The sequence below is a fragment of the Schistocerca gregaria genome, chromosome 1 (genome assembly GCF_023897955.1).
Source record: "Schistocerca gregaria isolate iqSchGreg1 chromosome 1, iqSchGreg1.2, whole genome shotgun sequence".
NCBI lineage: Eukaryota > Metazoa > Arthropoda > Insecta > Orthoptera > Acrididae > Schistocerca > Schistocerca gregaria.
This window is the reverse complement of record NC_064920.1, coordinates 404,770,572-404,789,045: the sequence shown is the minus strand read 5'-3', so window position 1 is coordinate 404,789,045 and position 18,474 is coordinate 404,770,572. Positions and strand designations below refer to the sequence as shown.

The 18,474-nt window shown below is 39.3% G+C and overlaps 1 protein-coding gene across 1 annotated transcript in view; it reads right to left on the bottom strand.

Annotated features, from left to right (window-relative positions):
• The window catches only part of LOC126350781 (uncharacterized), a 42,902-nt gene that overhangs the window by 10,107 nt on the left and 14,321 nt on the right, over nucleotides 1–18,474 (bottom strand). The window contains exon 2 of the mRNA XM_050002550.1: nucleotides 13,096–13,293. Coding sequence (XP_049858507.1) covers nucleotides 13,096–13,293 — 198 coding nt within the window. The remainder of the gene's footprint in view (nucleotides 1–13,095; nucleotides 13,294–18,474) is intronic.

The following is an 18,474-nucleotide window of genomic DNA, read 5'->3' as shown; positions in this document are numbered from 1 at the left end:
TGTTGGTAGGCATGTTATGGGGCGATATTTTGTTGGTTTTGCTGTGTCTGCTTGATCTTTAGGTTTCAGATAAGTTATTCCATGTGTAAGTGTATCAGGGAATGTGTATGGGTATGCAATGTAACTGTTAAATAATTTATCTAAAAACAGAGATGATGTGACTTACCAAACAAAAGTGCTGGCAGGTCGATAGACACACTAACATACACACAAAATTCTAGCTTTCGTAACCAACGGTTGCTTCTTCAGGAAAGAGGGAAGGAGAGGGAAAGATTAAAGGATTTGGGTTTTAAGGGAGAGGGTAAGGAGTCATTCCAATCCCGGGAGCGGAAAGACTTACCTTAAGGGGAAAAAAGGACAGGTGTACACTCGCACACACACATATATCCATCCACACAGACACAAGCAGACATTTGTAAAGTCAAAGAGTTCAGGCAGAGATGTCAGTCGAGGCAGAAGTACTGCAGCAAAGAAGTTGTTGAAAGACAGGTGAGGTATGAGCGGCAGCAACTTGAAATTAGCGGAGGTTGAGGCCTGGCGGATATCGAGAAGAGAGGATATACTCAAGGGCAAGTTCCCATCTCCGGAGTTCTGACAGGTTGGTGTTAGTGGGAAGTATCCAGATAACTCGGACGGTGTAACACTGTGCCAAGATGTGCCGGCCGTGCACCAAGGCATGTTTAGACACAGGGTGATCCTCATTACCAACAAACACTGTCTGCCTGTGTCCATTCATGCGAATGGACAGTTTGTTGCTGGTCATTCCCACATAGAAAGCTTCACAGTGTAGGCAGGTCAGTTGGTAAATCACGTGGATGCTTTCACACATGGCTCTGCCTTTGATCGTGTACACCTTCCGGGTTACAGGACTGGAGTAGGTGGTGGTGGGAGGGTGCATGGGACAGGTTTTACACCGGGGGCGGTTACAAGAGGAGGAACCAGAGGATAGGGAAGGTGGTTTGGGGATTTCATAGGGATGAACTAAGAGGTTACGAAGGTTAGGTGGACGGCAGAAAGACACACTTGGTGGAGTGGGGAGGATTTCATGAAGGATGGATCTCATTTCAGGGCAGGATTTGAGGAAGTCGTATCACTGCGGAGAGCCACATTCAGAGTCTGATCCAGTCCCGGAAAGTATCCTGTCACAAGTGGGGCACTTTTGTTGTTCTTCTGTGGGAGGTTCTGGGTTTGAGGGGATGAGGAAGTGGCTCTGGTTATTTGCTTCTGTACCAGGTCGGGAGGGTAGTTGCGGGATGCGAAAGCTGTTTTCAGGTTGTTGGTGCAATGGTTCAAGGATTCCGGACTGGAGCAGATTCGTTTGCCATGAAGACCTAGGCTGTAGGGAAGGGACCGTTTGATGTGGAATGGGTGGCAGCTGTCATAATGGAGGTACTGTTGCTTGTTGGTGGGTTTGATATGGACGGACGTGTGAAGCTGGCCATTGGACAGATGGAGGTCAACGTCAAGGAAAGTGGCCTGGGTTTTGGAGTAGAACCAGGTGAATCTGATGGAACCAAAGGAGTTGAGGTTGGAGAGGAAATTCTGGAGTTCTTCTTCACTGTGAGTCCAGATCATGAAGATGTCATCAATAAATCTGTACCAAATTTTGGGTTGGCAGGCCTGTGTAACCAAGAAGGCTTCCTCTAAGCGACCCATGAATAGGTTGGCATACAAGGGGGCCATCCTGGTACCCATGGCTGTTCCCTTTAATTGTTGGTATGTCTGGCCTTCAAAAGTGAAAAAGTTGTGGGTCAGGATGAAGCTGGCTAAGGTAATGAGGAAAGAGGTTTTAGGTAAGGTGGCAGGTGATCGGCGTGAAACGAAGTGCTCGATCGCAGCGAGGCCCTGGACATGCGGAATATTTGTGTATAAGGAAGTGGCATCAATGGTAACAAGGATGGTTTCCGGGGATAACAGATTGGGTAAGGATTCCAGGCGTTCGAGAAAGTGGTTGGTGTCCTTGATGAAGGATGGGAGACTGCATGTAATGAGTTGAAGGTGTTGATCTACATAGGCAGAGATATGTTCTGTGGGGGCTTGGTAACCAGCTACAGTGGGGCGGCCGGGATGATTGGGTTTGTGAATTTTAGGAAGAAGGTAGAGGTACGGGGTGTCGGTGGGGTCAGGAGGTTGATGGAGTCAGGTGAAAGGTTTTGTAGGGGGCCGAAGGTTCTGAGGATTCCTTGAAGCTCTTCCTGGACATCAGGAATGGGATTACCTTGGCAGACTTTGTATGTGGTGTTGTCTGAAAGCTGACGCAGTCCCTCATCCACATACTCCCAACGATCAAGTACCACGGTCGTGGAACCCTTGTCCGCTGGAAGAATGACGATGGATCGGTCAGCCTTCAGATCACGGATAGCTTGGGCTTCAGCAGTGGTGATGTTGGGAGTAGGATTAAGGTTTTTGAAGAAGGATTGAGAGAAAATAATTTAGTTAGATGTGCATGTGTTGAGGTGAACTTCTTTAGCCAGAAATTTGCTATTTTATCTTTTTCAGGGGCTTTCCAACTGTGAGTAGAATTAATTGCTTGGGTGACTTCATGTTGCAAAATTATCACTTCATGCATTTGTGGTATCATCTTGTATGTGTCTGTTTCTGCTTGTATCCACCGTGCATACTTGTTATGTTGTATCGGGTTTGACCATATGTTGCTCCAGAAGTGTTCCATTTCTGCTATGTTTGGTAGATTGTCTATTTTAATGTGTGTGTTATCTAATGTCTGGTAAAATTTCTTTTGGTTTGTGTTGAATGTTTGGTTTTGTTTCCTTCTATTTTCACTTTTTTTGTATCTTCTAAGTCGTTTGGCCAATGCTTGTAATTTCTGCTTCTTTTCATCTAATTGCTCTATCGCTTCTTGTTGTGAGATGTTACTTAACCTTTTTCGTTTTTTGTCTGGTATTTCATTTCCTATAAATTGTGTTAGCTGTCCAATATCTTTTCTCTGTTTGTCTATTCTGATCTGTGGCGTGTGTTGCCATGCTGGTTTTGTTTGTTTCTTCTGTGTGTTGGTTGAATCCGATGTCTGCCTAGTGCGTATATTTAATATAGTTAGTGCGCCTATATAAATCAGTAGTTGTAACTCTTCCATAGTTGTATTTTCATTTATTTTGTTGTGTATGATTGTGTTGATGGTTATTGTTCTTTCGACTAGTGGGTTATTTGGTGGTCTATGCAAGAATGGTCTAATATCTGTACTTGTGTCTTTGTATTCTATATATGTCAGCTGAAATTTTTCTTCTATATCTAACTTGTGTGTCACTTCGTGTTCTATTTGTGCTTGTTCTGGTGGCTGTCTTAAGATTTTGTTTTCCTCTGATTGTTTAATTGATGCGTGTTGTTCTTTGTTTGCTCTGGGATGTTCGAGTCCATTACTGTATTTTCTTCTTCTTTTGATTGCACATTATTTTGTTCCAGTATTTGTTGCACTTGTTGTTTGATGTTTTCTAATTCTGACTGGGGTATCCTGTTATTTTTTATTATTACACGGATCTGATTGGCTAGTCGCTGTTATTATTATTATTATTGTTGTTGTTGTTGTTGTTGTTGTTGTTGTTGTTGTTATCATTATTATTATTCTTATATGGATTCAAATCTAGGGAGGATGATACAGAAGAAATGTATTACATTATCCTCTAAAGAGTGATGTCATTTTCAACACTATTAAACATGTGGACATTCCTCTGCATTAAGAAATTATGATCCCTATTAACAATAAATAACATTTCCAATCAAATTTCCCACTGGTAGTTTGTAGGTTTCAAGGACTATATGTATGTATTTATTTATCTGTCCTCATTACAGTTCCAGATGATATAAAGGGGTTGATATTTTTTCATCTTATTGTGAGACATCAGTTTCGTAATTTATGAATGCATGGTTCGGTCGTGAAATGTACTGATAATTTTCTCTCAAGCTTCTAGCCACATGAAGTGGTTAAAAATCCACAAGATTTTGGCTGAGCACTCCTTGGCCATTGTCAAGTGGTGACTGTCTTTTGGTTGCTGCTGTCCTTATATAGTCATGCTGCCTTCTGTGATGTCTTTGGTGCTCTCTTCCGTGTCATATAAGGTAATGTGTTCATTGCGCACCCAACATGCCTGCTTGAACCTTCCGATGGCTGGATCCCAAGCTGTGCTTAGCTACAGTTCACTGTCTTCATTGAGGGTGTTGTCAAAAATTTTAACCTCAATGCTTCTTTTATGACACTAACCTAGTCCATGTAATAACAGATATCTCATTGAATGAAAGACAATGCCTGTTTTCTAGAGCATGTTCTGCTACTGGTAGCCATCATAATAGAACGAGCCAACTATGATGTGAAGATTTGTGGATGCTAAAGGAGGAGAAATACCAAAAATTATCAAGGGACCCAACATTCAGAATAATGAGGAAGACATTGGTCCTTATTAAGAGGTCTTCAATGGAAGAGAATGTCATGAAAAACATCTGGACAGCCTCCTTACGTGTTGGTCATTGTGTGCACCCCATTAAGAATACGACCAACTTCCTCAGACAAATTAAAAGCCTTCATCTTGGAGGAGGTGGTTTTATGGTCAGCTTTGATGTGGTGTCATTATTCATGTTCATTCCCATCAAAGATAATATATTTGGTCTCTCTGTTATTTGACGACATTGTTATGGATTTATTTAAGCACACTCTGAAGTTGTCGTATCTTTTGTATGATGAGGAATATTTTAACCAGAGGATGGTGTCACAGTGGGGAGCCCATTAGCTCCAGTTATAACCAACCTGTTTATGGAGTACTTTGAGGACATCGCCCTGGTCACAGCTCCCGCAAAGCCTAGCTGCTTTTTTCATTTTGTCAATTACATGTTTGTTTTCTGGTGTTATGGATGTGAGAAGCTTGGAGAATTTGTGGACTACATCAACATTATCCTTGACAACATCAGGTTCATGATGGAGGTAGAGACAGATGGTGCCTTGCCATTCCTTCTTGTCCTCATCTGCCATAAAGCAAATGGGTGTCTCATCCACAGTGTTTACTGGAAACCCACCCATGTGGACTGATATCTGCTATCACTATCTGGTGCAAAACATTCTGTTCTGAGGACTTTGGTGCCTCGAGTGGAGGCTGTCTCGTATTCTGAAAACCTGCCGAAGGAACTGATTCACTTAGAGAAAGTATTCAAGGAAAATGGCTTCAACAAACACTAGATTTCACAGGCCTTATTTATGAAAAAACATAAGCAGAAGGACCCCAAGGAGGACACGAAGAATCTTGCAATTTTGCCATACTGTGGCTCAGTAACAAGAAAGATTAGACGCTCTTAGAGAGGCATAAAATTGATTTGGTTGTGAGTGCTGCAGTAAATATTTGACAGCTCATGAGGCCTGTGAACAGTGATATAGGTCTCGGAATGCCAAGAGTATATAAAATACCATGTGAGTATGGACAGTTTTATGTCGGACTGACTACACATGCTATTGAAGAGCACAAGAGAATTTTTTTTCAGTACCCTGGAAATCAGCAGTAACAGAGCCTGCTCTAGAAAACGGACACTGTATTGCATTCGACAAGACACCTGTTATTACACAGACTAATACTTTCTGGGATAGCATCATAAAAGAAGTGATCAACATTAAAATTTGTGATGACATCCTCAATAAATAGGGCAGCAGCAGTTCTTGGAACGTAACCTTCGGAAAGTTGAAGCAGGTGTGGAGTGCACCTTATATAGTGCTGCAGTGAGCATCAGTGATGTCATTTGAAGGCCACGCAGCTATATAATGTTGGTAGCAGCAACCAAAAGACAGTCACCACTTGAAAATTGCCAAATAATACACAGCCAGACTCATAGATTGTAAACCAGTTAATGTGGCTGGACACAGTTTTGTAATTTATTTAATATGACTTGTTCACACAGTACATAAATTACAGCCTGTCAGATAAATGGAGGCAATCCATATGGGACACAGTTTGTCTCATTCTATAGATATCCACAAAACCCATGGCTTTTATGCAGATTTTGAACTGTCAGCAAATTTATTGTCCTATCTACAAGAATAAATTTCTGGAAAAAGTACATTTTAATTTTCCTCCGTACATTGAAGTAAAATCATCAGTCCAGGTATGGAAGCCGTATGTTTCAGCTCTGAAGAGCATTTTGCAGGTTGTTAAGTGGGACTGAAACTTTGAAAAGGTTGCTATGGTTCAGAATGCATGGGAACATGAACATGTCACTGATTCTCCTACAAGATTAACAAATCCACATCTACGAGACAAATTCAAGGACTGTGAAACGGTCTGTCATGTGCAGAAAGGCAGTTTTCCTCAAAGGTTATGAATACTCAAATGTTGGGCTGGAACTGTTTAAGTTGTTGTTGTTGTTGTTGTTGTTGTTGTCTTCAGTCCTGAGACTGGTTTGATGCAGCTCTCCATGCTACTCTATCCTGTGCAAGCTTCTTCATCTCCCAGTACCTACTGCAACCTAAATCCTTCTGAATCTGCTTAGTGTATTCATCTCTTGGTCTCCCTCTACGATTTTTACCCTCCACACTGCCCTCCAATGCTAAATTTGTGATCTCTTGATGCCTCAGAACATGTTCTACTAACCGATCCCTTCTTCTAGTCAAGTTGTGCCACAAACTTCTCTTCTCCCCAATCCTAATCAATACCTCCTCATTAGTTACGTGATCTATCCACCTTATCTTCAGCATTCTTCTGTAGCACCACATTTCGAAAGCTTCTATTCTCTTCTTGTCCAAACTAGTTATCGTCCATGTTTCACTTCCATACATGGCTACACTCCAAACAAATACTTTCAGAAACAACTTCCTGATACATAAATCTATATTCGATGTTAACAAATTTCTCTTCTTCAGAAACGCTTTCCTAGCCATTGCCAGTGTACATTTTATATCCTCTCTATGTCGACCATCATCAGTTATTTTACTTCCTAAATAGCAAAACTCCTTTACTACTTTAAGTGTCTCATTTCCTAATCTAATTCCCTCAGCATCACCCGATTTAATTTGACTACATTCCATTATCCTCGTTTTGCTTTTGTTGATGTTCATCTTATATCCTCCTTTCAAGACACTGTCTATTCCATTCAACTGCTCTTCCAAGTCTTTTGCCGTCTCTGACAGAATTACAATGTCATCTGCGAACCTCAAAGTTTTTACTTCTTCTCCATGAATTTTAATACCGACTCCAAATTTTTCTTTTGTTTCCTTTACTGCTTGCTCAATATACAGATTGAATAACATCGGGGAGAGGCTACAACCCTGTCTCACTCCTTTCCCAACCACTGCTTCCCTTTCATGCCCCTCGACTCTAATAACTGCCATCTGTTTTCTGTACAAATTGTAAATAGCCTTTCGCTCCCTGTATTTTACCCCTGCCACTTTCAGAATTTGAAAGAGAGTATTCCAGTCAACATTGTCAAAAGCTTTCTCTAAGTCTACAAATGCTAGAAATGTAGGTTTGCCTTTTCTTAATCTTTCTTCTAAGATAAGTCGTAAGGTCGGTATTGCCTCACATGTTCCAACATTTCTACAGAATCCAAACTGATCCTCCCCGAGGTCTGCATCTACCAGTTTTTCCATTTGTCTGTAAAGAATTCGCGTTAGTATTTTGCAACTGTGACTTATTAACTGATAGTTCGGGAATTTTCACATCTGTCAGCACCTGCTTTCTTTGGGATTGGAATTATTATATTCTTCTTGAAGTCTGAGGGTATTTCGCCTGTCTCATACATCTTGCTTACCAGCTGGTAGAGTTTTGTCATGACTGGCTCTCCCAAGGCTGTCAAACTCTTCACGCAGTATGTTTAAGTATTCACCACAAAAATCTTCAGGGTATGATCCATGTAGGAGTGATGTAAGTGCTAACAGTCAGCAGTGCTCTCTAGACTGGCAGGTAGTCTTATTTAATTTCAAGGCTGGTGGAACAGTAGCCTTATGGCAACTCAGATTACAAGACACAAATGAACTGGTTGGCAGAAGAAAGTATTAACTGCAGAGTGCAGGTGGCCCTTGGTAGGGTAAGTGACGGGCTGGCAGGCCTAGTGACACATTGGTAGTTGGAAGAAATGATTTATTCAACTTCATATACATGTCATGTCTTTATTAATGCGAGGCAGACACACCATGCTCCAGTGACCCTGGCCAGCATCGATTCGCAGGTGGCTGGCTTCTGCTCTGGGGAAGAGATTCACACATAGGCGTCCTGTGACGTCAGCCCACAGCCTTGATGTCAGCGATATTCTCCCACTTCAACAGTGTTGGTGTTCCTCTGTGGAATAGCTGCACTAAGCAACCTGTTGCCCCCTGGCAGGAGTCTGGCAACAGCAGGTCGTAATGCTGTGGCATCGAGTCCCACAAGGAGACAGTGCAGGCAGTAGCTGGCCTGACCTAAATTCAAACCCATGGCTGCTGCTGGTGGTGCCCAGTCATCTAGTGTGAATCTGGCATCCTGGTGGGGTGGTGCTACTGGACTCCAAACCAATCTGCCTCAAAATTTGCAGCTATTTACATGACTCTGAGTGACATTTGTTGCACTATTCACAAGCTTCTGGCCATATAGCTCACAACATGGGTCTTGCTCTGGTGTGGTGTCACATCCGCCCACTCCAGCTATTACTGCTGAGTGGTGCAGATATAGTGAAGCACAGCTAGCCTGTCTCACAATCCTATAGCGTATTTGTTGTTCTGACCCACTTGTTGCCACACTGTGCATACCAGCCCGCAGATGCTTATTACAACATTTAGCAGTGACTTCCTTACAAAATGTTTCTAAAAACTGGGTAGCGACACTACACTGTTCCCCTCCATGGGGAAGACCCAGCCCCTGGGGTCTTGCTCAGGGCTAGTTCTCCACTCTGATTATGTTAGACTGGCAATTCTAAACACAATACACTTACTGCACTACATTTTAAAACTGCTTCCATTCTTTCTTACACTCTAGAAATTCATTTTTCTCTGATATTTACACTACAATACTCTTCATACACTTCCTATAACTGTCATCACCCTAGAATCCTTCCTTGTATTGCTTAATCTCACAATGTGTCTCATGGGTCTGTTGCCCTGTGCATTAACTCAAATAATACACAACTTATTTCACTGCTAGGGCTCTTGCCATGCTTATGCACAAACAATTTTTAACTCTCCATTCCACACTTATAAACTAAAAATTACACACACTTTCTTTCCTACTAAGTTAACATTACATATCAGCTTGAACAATACTTCCTGGGGACTGGGTGTTTGTGTTGTCATCATCATCATTTGTGACAGTGGCACAATTGGATTGTGTAAAAATTTGAAAGTTTAAAAATTGGGACTTCATACGAGCACTGATGACTGCACAGTTGAGTGCCCCACAAACCATACCTCACCATAAACAATACTTGGTGTGGCTCAGTTAAACTCTTATGCTTGGCATGTTTTTGAATAACTTTCAGAACTTTGTCCTTGCAACCGAGGTTCCCCTAATGCTTCCCAAGAAAACATATTCTTGCATAGGTGAACATTATCTCAGGTAGAATGAAATTTTCACTCTACAGTGGTGTGTGCGCTGATATCTAACTTCCTGGCAGATTAAAACGGTGTGCCGGACCAAGACTCGAACTCGGGACTTTGTCTTCCGCCGGCGCTACCCAAGCACAACTCACGTCCCATCCTCACAGATTTAATTCCGCCAGTACCTCATCTCCTACCTTCCAACTTCACAGAAGCTCTCCTGAAAGGTAGGAGATGAGGTACTGGCGGAATTAAAGCTGTGAGGACGGGGTGTGAGTAGTGCTTGGGTAGCTTAGTTGGTAGAGCACTTGCCCGCGGAAGGCAAAGGTCCCGAGTTTGAGTCTCGGTCCGGTACACCATTTTAATCTACCAGGAAGTTTCATTATCTCAGCTGTTTAACTGAAAGAATTTCATATGATTTTGAGAACAATGTATTATATTTCAGACTAAATTGTATAAAAAGAAATTAATTTGTTTCACTCTGTAAGTGCAGTTAAAATTATTCATCTTTTGGAAATGTTTGAAACTACGAATGTCTGGCATACTTAAAATTCCTATCATTAATTGCACAATCTAACACTAATTTATTTCAGGATTCATTAATAAAATAATGTTATATCTTGGTGATGATTCTTCTTTTGTCAAGAAATTAGGTAAACTCTTTGGAATGTTGTGAGTACCACAGAATGTAAGTAGTAGTGGGCATGCCTCTGCTGGAAACGCACATAATTAGCTAATCTTGTCAACGTCAAAATGCCTCTGATGGAAGTGCACGTATTTTGCTTATCTTGTCAACTTCAGTATAATTAACCATTTTATGAAAATGAAAATTGTGAAGACAGTGTGATACAGAAGAATGGAATAAAATAAAAGAAAACCATAGCAACAGATAACACTTCATCAGTTACTTAGTCATCTGGAACCCAGTAAGCCAAAATTTCAGCTGCAAGAATGTACCCTTAGACGCAAGACTTGGAGACAACAGCAAGGAGAGAAAATGAAGATAAGTAAAAAGTTTTTCTTTTGTAAATCTGACACCTCTTGAAGCTTTTGAAAGAAATGAAGACACTACAAAAAAACTTTATAGGATATGTGGGAGGGTAAGATTACACTACTTACTCAAGACAACTTCTTGGTGCCTGACGGCACTGTACCAAGTGAATTACACCTTACTGTACTTGTACAGAGTTTAATTGGCTTCTCCTGTACAACAGACATTTCTCGTGATAGATCTACACTGGCAACAACAGCTTTCTATCACCAAAGGTTAACTTTGGCATGACATTCAGTCAGAATGTTTACTTTCAAGCTCACATTGTCCCCTTCAACGACTTCATACTCGTTGCATACATCAGTTTGTGGCTGTGCTCTAAACTGCTTACTGCACATGTCAGCTGCGTGCCCTGCAAGGCTGTGAGCCAGTACTTTTGCACAAACTCGTCTCCTCTTTCTTTTCCTCTGTTTTCCCTGCTTATGAGGAAATATATATGTCCATGCCATTTGTTCCACATCATCAGCAACACAAATATCAACAACTTTTTGAGCATTCCCTGTAGTGTCTACCACAAGATCATCATCTGCAGTTCCAGTCTGCACAGCACGAATATCACCAGCTCATGCACTTTTCTGTGTATCTGGCCCAGGCTGTCGAGCCTCAACACAACACCCATTATCACCCAAAAGGGCAGGTATTACTGCACTTAAATCGCTTGTTATCCTCACACTTAATACTTCAGCATAGCCCACATCGGACTCCACAATTGCACTGGATATTGGAGTTGGTATTTCTAACTCTGCCTGTAAGACTCTTCTATAGCAAAAATTGTACTGTGAAAATATTGGAAATCTTTTGGACTGAAAAGATAGTGCTCTGGATACAGATGGGCCATCGACCACTATTTGTGCAACTAGGTCTTATCAAACGTATTCAGATGCAGGTCATGCTGTGTCACTTGTTGGCAAATGAGAGAAATGCACCAGTGAAATCAACATGTGATTGATCGACCTTCTGAATTGAGTCTTGAATTTGGATACTTACAACAGAACATGTGCCATACCAATCAAAAAGCGACACAATAGCGCAATAAGGAGAATTTCAGGGAAGTGCTAGAGTTCAGTTGGGTTATTTTTTAATTAGGTTCAGACTGGCTGCACTGCAGAGTGAATAACACATTGATATTGTTGGTTATATCACCTATTGGGTAAAGTTTGCAGAAGAAGTTTGTGTTTTGTTGTTACTGATACCATCTTTTATTTTGTAATAATGGAAGTTAGAAATGCTGCCCAGATTGATGTTGGGTACTGTGGCTGTTGAGGATCAAAGATTTCAGAAGAAGACTGAAATGTATATGTCAAAAATTGGGCCAAAATCCATAGTGCTTTAGGCGAACCTTGTGATGAGTTCATAGTGAACTAAAAAATATTACAAAGCTTAATCAAAGATCAAACAAATTACTGTATGACGTTCATGTTATCATTGTCGAGACAATTCCATGTGGGCAAAATGTGACAGAGATGTATTACAATTAATTTATTCAACAAGTGGACAGGAAACCTCAGTTGCTCGTTTCCCGTGGCAATGTTCATACACATAACATCAAAATCGTAACTGAATAGCTGCACAAATATGGTTGGGAAATGTTTCCTCATGCATCTGATAGTGCAGGCTTCAAATTATTCCCAGAGCTGAAACAACCCACACAAGAAACAACACTATCCATCACTTAGAAGAGTCTTCTGATGCCACTATCGGAATCATTCATCAGATGGATAAAGATGGTATTGCAAATGGAACTATAATACTTCCACAACACTGAGGAAGCAGGCTGCTGAGGACAGAGCAACTAAATTAAATGACAGAAGACAGATAATGTCAAATAAATAAAAATAAATGAGAATTATTTAGAAAATTACTTTCATATTACTACATGACCTACTTTACCATGATCTTTTCCTAAGGGGACTATAATATATTTATATTTCCACTATCCAGGTGTTTGAACAAATTCTGATATTCCACTTCCATGACTGCTGCCTAACAGAGGCTTATACAGCTCTGTATCATAGTTTAAAATACGTATAACACAAGATTTGCTAGAAGACTAATATTGTTTTCTGTTGTTTATATAAATAACTATTGCTTCTTTTTTTTTCTTTCAGCCATTATATTACCACAACACATAGAAAATAAAATGTATTATAAGCATTGCTACAATTGTGAATAAAATCTTCCACACTGACTAGTAGAATACTTTTTTATTCAAAAGTCATTCATGACTGGTTTCACATCAGTGAAGGTGCATTTCAGATTACAGGTTTTTTTTTTTTTTTCTTTTTTAACTGTTATGGTACAGCAAAGTAATTGGTTTCAACTTGACAATGAACAATGGGAGTTGGCTCATAGCATTTGCTTTGGCATGCCATGACTGGTTTAAAAAATAAATAAACAAACACTCTCACCTTAAAGTGCATCTCCTCTGATCTGAAATTGGTCAAAACTTTTCATTAAAAGTATTTTAATAGCTAGTGCAGGAGATCGTACTCATGATGTGAAATTTTGGCAGTGGTTTCCCAACCTCTAAAATAATATTGTTATAATGACTTACACCTTGCATTGGTCGAGCACGTGATTCAAGACGAAGTATTCTGTCAGACAGTCCACTTGTTTGTAAGTGCTCTGTGTCATCCACACATTGTTGAATTGCTTCGTGGCTAATTACAGACAAAAGCCGTTCTGCTTGATGTTGAAGAACACTAAATCCCACTGCATCACCTGCTGATAACTCATTTATACTGTGGATGACCTGCACATAAATGAAAAACTTAAGCATTATCACAGATGTATGACTGAACTCTATAAATCATTTGAATATATATTAGTCATATGCCTGCATAAGCCAGTGGAAAGAAAACAGAGTCCCCACCAACAACCAACTCCAACTAGCCTGAGTGAAAGGTGGGCCTGGCTGAGTAGCTCAGTGAGCTGCCAGCAGATATCACTACCATTGGCCCCAGGACCTTGGGTGTGCAAGCCAGCACTGATAAAATGTGTGGCAGGCCAGATTATCTGGTGGAATTCCCAGAAGTTTGCCGTCCAAAACTGTACCTGATGACTACGCACTGGATGCTGCCAGAGAATGCTGCCATTTCAATATCTTATCAATATAATGTTATGATACCATCACCACTATAGGTAGCACTGAACAGCTGAATACACTGTCTGAATTATAAAAAAATGTACAGAATGTTTAAAGCAGGAACACTTTTCATTGGATGCTAAATGACTGAGTCACAACAAAAGTAAAGAGAAGATTTTAACATTTACTTTGGAAATTGATAATTTTCATAGAAAAAATGTTGCAGCTGTAATTAAGGCGTCATTCGATGAAGCACTTCTTGTGACAATATATGATGATATGCTGAAAAAGAATTCTTCCAAATTTTTAATGTGCAAACTCTTATAGCTTTTTCAAATGAATAAGCACTACTAACATTCTACATCTTTATTCTTCATGTACACCTATTTATTTCTCCAAAGAATGAGTGATGTGAACACAAGGCATTGGATTATTGCAAATGTCACAGCAATTGTGTATGGTCTGGCTCTATCATGCTGAACGAGAGGATACTCAATTACAGCATGCTGTTTCTCACATACCGACATAGTTACATTGCACACCCATGTTCCATGTTACAATTTGGAGGCTTATAGTGGGAAAGGGCTGCAAATGTGTAGTCATGAAGAATAAACATGTAGAATGTTTGTATTATTTAAAAAGCTTTGAAAGAGTTTTCACATAAAGAAATCAGAGCCATTGCTTTTCGGTGTGGCATTGTACAAAATTGTCATAACACTAATTATAGTTAAATATTGATTTCTGAATAAATTAATAATAAATCTCAACAAGAAATTATGGAACACCAAAGACAAGATATTAAACATTGTGAATCTATCAAAAACTGGGTGAAGTCTATTCCTTAGAATTAGTTAGTTTTTAAGTCTCAGGTATAGTTAATTTGAATATTCAGTAAAAATTATTGAAGCTAGGTTCAAATGGTCATCATCAGAAGAAAGAGCAGGAAAAATTCTTTGAAAAAGAATAGGCTCATGCATCATTTTAGAATCTTTTAAATTAATGAAAGCATAGTAACTTACGACAAAGAAATTTGATAAATGATGTTGCAGTCAAAAAATAAATTCAAATACTGCTATGGTGATTTGAGAATGCAACTTTGAAAGCAGAAGACTGTGGTGCCATTACTTTCAATTTAGGTTATAAGATATGGTTTTTATATGCATTTTTCTGTATTTAGGAAGTGTAAGTATATTATTTGGAGGTAGAGTGGTAGCTTGGGTATATAGGGACCAAGCATGTGAAGTGAGGGCAGTGTGGGAACCAGAAATTATTTGAGTGGAATTTGTGTGTTACATGAGTTGGAAACTGTAGTGAAACCTACCAAGAAAGATTTTGGGTGGCTGGAATATCGTAGGGTTAAACTATGCACAATTGAGTACAGAAGCAGGGCTGAACTATGCACAATTCAGTGCAGAAGCTCAAGTTTCGGACATGTAAAAAAAATCAGTGTGGAACAGTAAGGAACTCTGAATTATTCATATTGCTTTGGACTTAACAGAACTTTCATGCAATAGCACTGAACGATTTTGAGCGAACACACTAAACGATATACTCATTTGTTGGTGACAGTGTCCAGCTTAGTTTACATGGTTGAAATGTACAGAATTATCTGGCAAGTACTGAAAGATAACCTCGGTCACATGGAATCTTATGCTGGAGTAGCTACTCCTGTGTCCCCTCTGTGCAATAGTCTGCCAATATTTATTACTGCATATTGTTAATTAAATAGAGTATCAAACAAATTCTCATATTTCTACGTATGTGGATCCACTACTGCTTATTTGCTTGGTGGGCCAGCACATGGAGGGTGTGGAGTGAGTCATTGCCTTGTCCTTGAACGCCCTCTGACAGGAAACTGTGTTTTCTTCATTCAGTGGGACCTGATTGAGTGTGGATCTGTTAGGGCCTGTTGCCAGATTCTGTCTGTGTGAAAATGGACGTAAAAACGGAGCAACGAGTTTGTGTGAAATTTTTTTTTTAAACTGGAAAATCAGCTTCTGAGACTTACGAACTATTAAAAACAGCTTTTGGATATAATTGTATGAGCCAGTCAAATGTTATTGTCTGGTTCAACAGATTTAAAAATGCCGCAAATCATTTGAAGATGAACCAAGGTCCAGCCATCCTTCCACCTCCAGCCATCCTTCCACCTCAAAACTGTTTGAAAATGTTGTGAAAGTTCGTGACTTAGTGCGCTCTGAGCATAGACTTACAATCAGGGAGGTGGCTTATGAACTTGATTTAAGTTTCTAAGCAGTTCAGTCAATTTTAACTGAATATCTGAACATGATTTGAGTGTGCTCAAAATTCATTCCAAAAGTGTTGTCAAGTGACGAGAGACAATACTGACTTGAAGTGTACCAAGAACTGATCAATCGGACTAAAAGTGACCCAAATTTGTTAAATAGGGAAATTACAAGCGACAAATTGAGGGCATATGGATATGATCCTGAAACCACAGTGCAGTCTTCACAGTGGAAGACTCCAGGTTCACCACAACCAAAACAAGCACGGCAAAGTTGGTCGAAGGTGAAGACAATGTTGATGATTTTTTTTCAATTCTACCGGTATTGTGCCTCATGAATTTACCTCTGTGAAACAAGGCAAAGTTGTTACATATGACAAGAAAGTAAACATTACACTTTGCTGCAGACCAGTCTGTTAGCATAAAATTTATTTCACATTCATTGGCTTTGCAAAGTCACCTGAGTCATTTGTATAAAATATTCAGTAAGTCCTTGATAAGATTTCAAAGTAGTGCAGAGATTCACAACTTACTGTAAATGTTCAGAAATGTAAAATTGTGCACTAAAAAATATGAATATAATATCAGTGAGTCACTGGCTGAATCAGTAAACGTATACAAATACATGGATGTAACACTTAGTAGGGACATGAAGTGGAACAATTACATATGCCCAGTCGTGATATAACAAATCGTAGACTTCGCTATATTTGTAGAATGCTAGGGAAATACAATCTGTCTACAAAGGAGATTGCTTACATATCACTCATGTAACTTATCCTAGACTATCTTTATAAAAAACTGTCTTGGTTGCAATTTATTCTCCTTTTAATTCAAATACTCTACATACGGTTGCTGTATCAGATGCCCTAATTGAGTGAAAGATATTTTACTATCCTACAATATGTATTATCTATCGGAGGCGATTCTAGAAGTTAGTCGGCGGGAGGCGTTCGTGGAACGGAATGTCACCAAGAAATTGTTGAAGTTTGTTGTAGTTTTTGGTAACGGTTTTGGAGTTAGGATAAAAAATTTGTATAAATAATAATAACAAGCACATTTTAAGTTAAATGATATTTATTGGTTTCGATAGTAAGCTATTTGCCGATCTTATTCTTTTGTTAAAATGTGTTTGAAATACATTGCACTGCTACATCATTATTTTAAAAATGATTGAATCGGTTGGAGTAATATATTCGCTAATTTCTGAAGTCATTTTATCCAGTGTAATTTAATACTCCATTGGAGGGGGGAGAGCTATAGCCCCCATAACCCTCCTCCCCCCTTGCCACCACACCCTGTGTATTATTTGAAGTCTCCTGAGCGAGCGCAGCAAGTTTCCATCACTTCCAACATATAGCATATCTACAGGACAGTTTCAAAATGGCGTCTGAAGGTGACGTACGTTCAGGGGCGGGGGTAGCATTCATCTCATGATAGGTGAGGAGAGCCCTACGTCATAGTGACGTAACGCTACGTCATCATGGCGTAAATAAACCTAAATTGACTTCATGAGTACTTATATTAATTGTGCATAAATCATATAGATAGAAAGACAGACACGTGAAATAGAGAGAAATTAAAGTGTTTCGTATTTTTATAAAAGCCAGTGGATTGTACATAATTCTTCTGGAGAGAAAAGTTAAACTGAGAAATTAATGTGGCTCCAAAGACAATTCCGAACGTTGCTGGAATTTTAATTTTGCCTTCATGCTGTAAATCAGCACAGACACTTTTGCTCTTCAGAAATAAGTTATTGCTGATGATTATAATGTGCTGCCCTGTTATAACACATGTCATTATTTTTCTTCATATGTTGTATACTGTGAAAAAACAATGACACCCAAGTCACATTTACCAGAAATTTAAGCAACTGAGAGCAGTGAGTGCTGTTGCCATTTTCAGTTACTTTTTGTATGATTCTTAGGTAATATGGAAATAGCTATAGCAATCATGTCAAACACCTCTGAAATTAATACCATGTCTATAGAGACAATAAACAAACACTGTATTCCGCCATCGCAGATTAGATTAGATTAATATATGAAACATCGATTAGTGCTGCTAAAACTGTGGGCTGTTGTGGATATTTTGTCAAGTAGCTCACCCATTGTGACAGCCAGTGTTCCAACATCTACTAGGTGACTTACTTTTTTTATAGTTGATACTGCTTACATATTAGAATGTGAGTAACAATTATAGACTAAATATCATTGTTTTTTCACAGTATACAGCGTATAAAGAATGAAGGCAAAATTAAAACTCCAGCAACATTCCGAATTATCTTTGGAACGACATTAATTTCTCGGTTTAACGTTTCGGCCCAGAAGAGTTATGTACAATCCATTGACTTACATAAAAATACTAAACACTTTAATTTCTCCCTATTTCACGTGTCTGTCTACATTATTTATGCAAAATTAATCGGATTTCTTTTAATGACTACTCGCTTTTCGTTGTGGTTATGGTTCTTTCGTTCAGATATTCGCTATATTCATGTAAAACACAATAACATCCCACATTCTTGGGATTAGAGCGTAATAATTAATTAATTTCACGTTTCTATCGACACAATCATGCACAATTCATGGAATTTTTCAAAA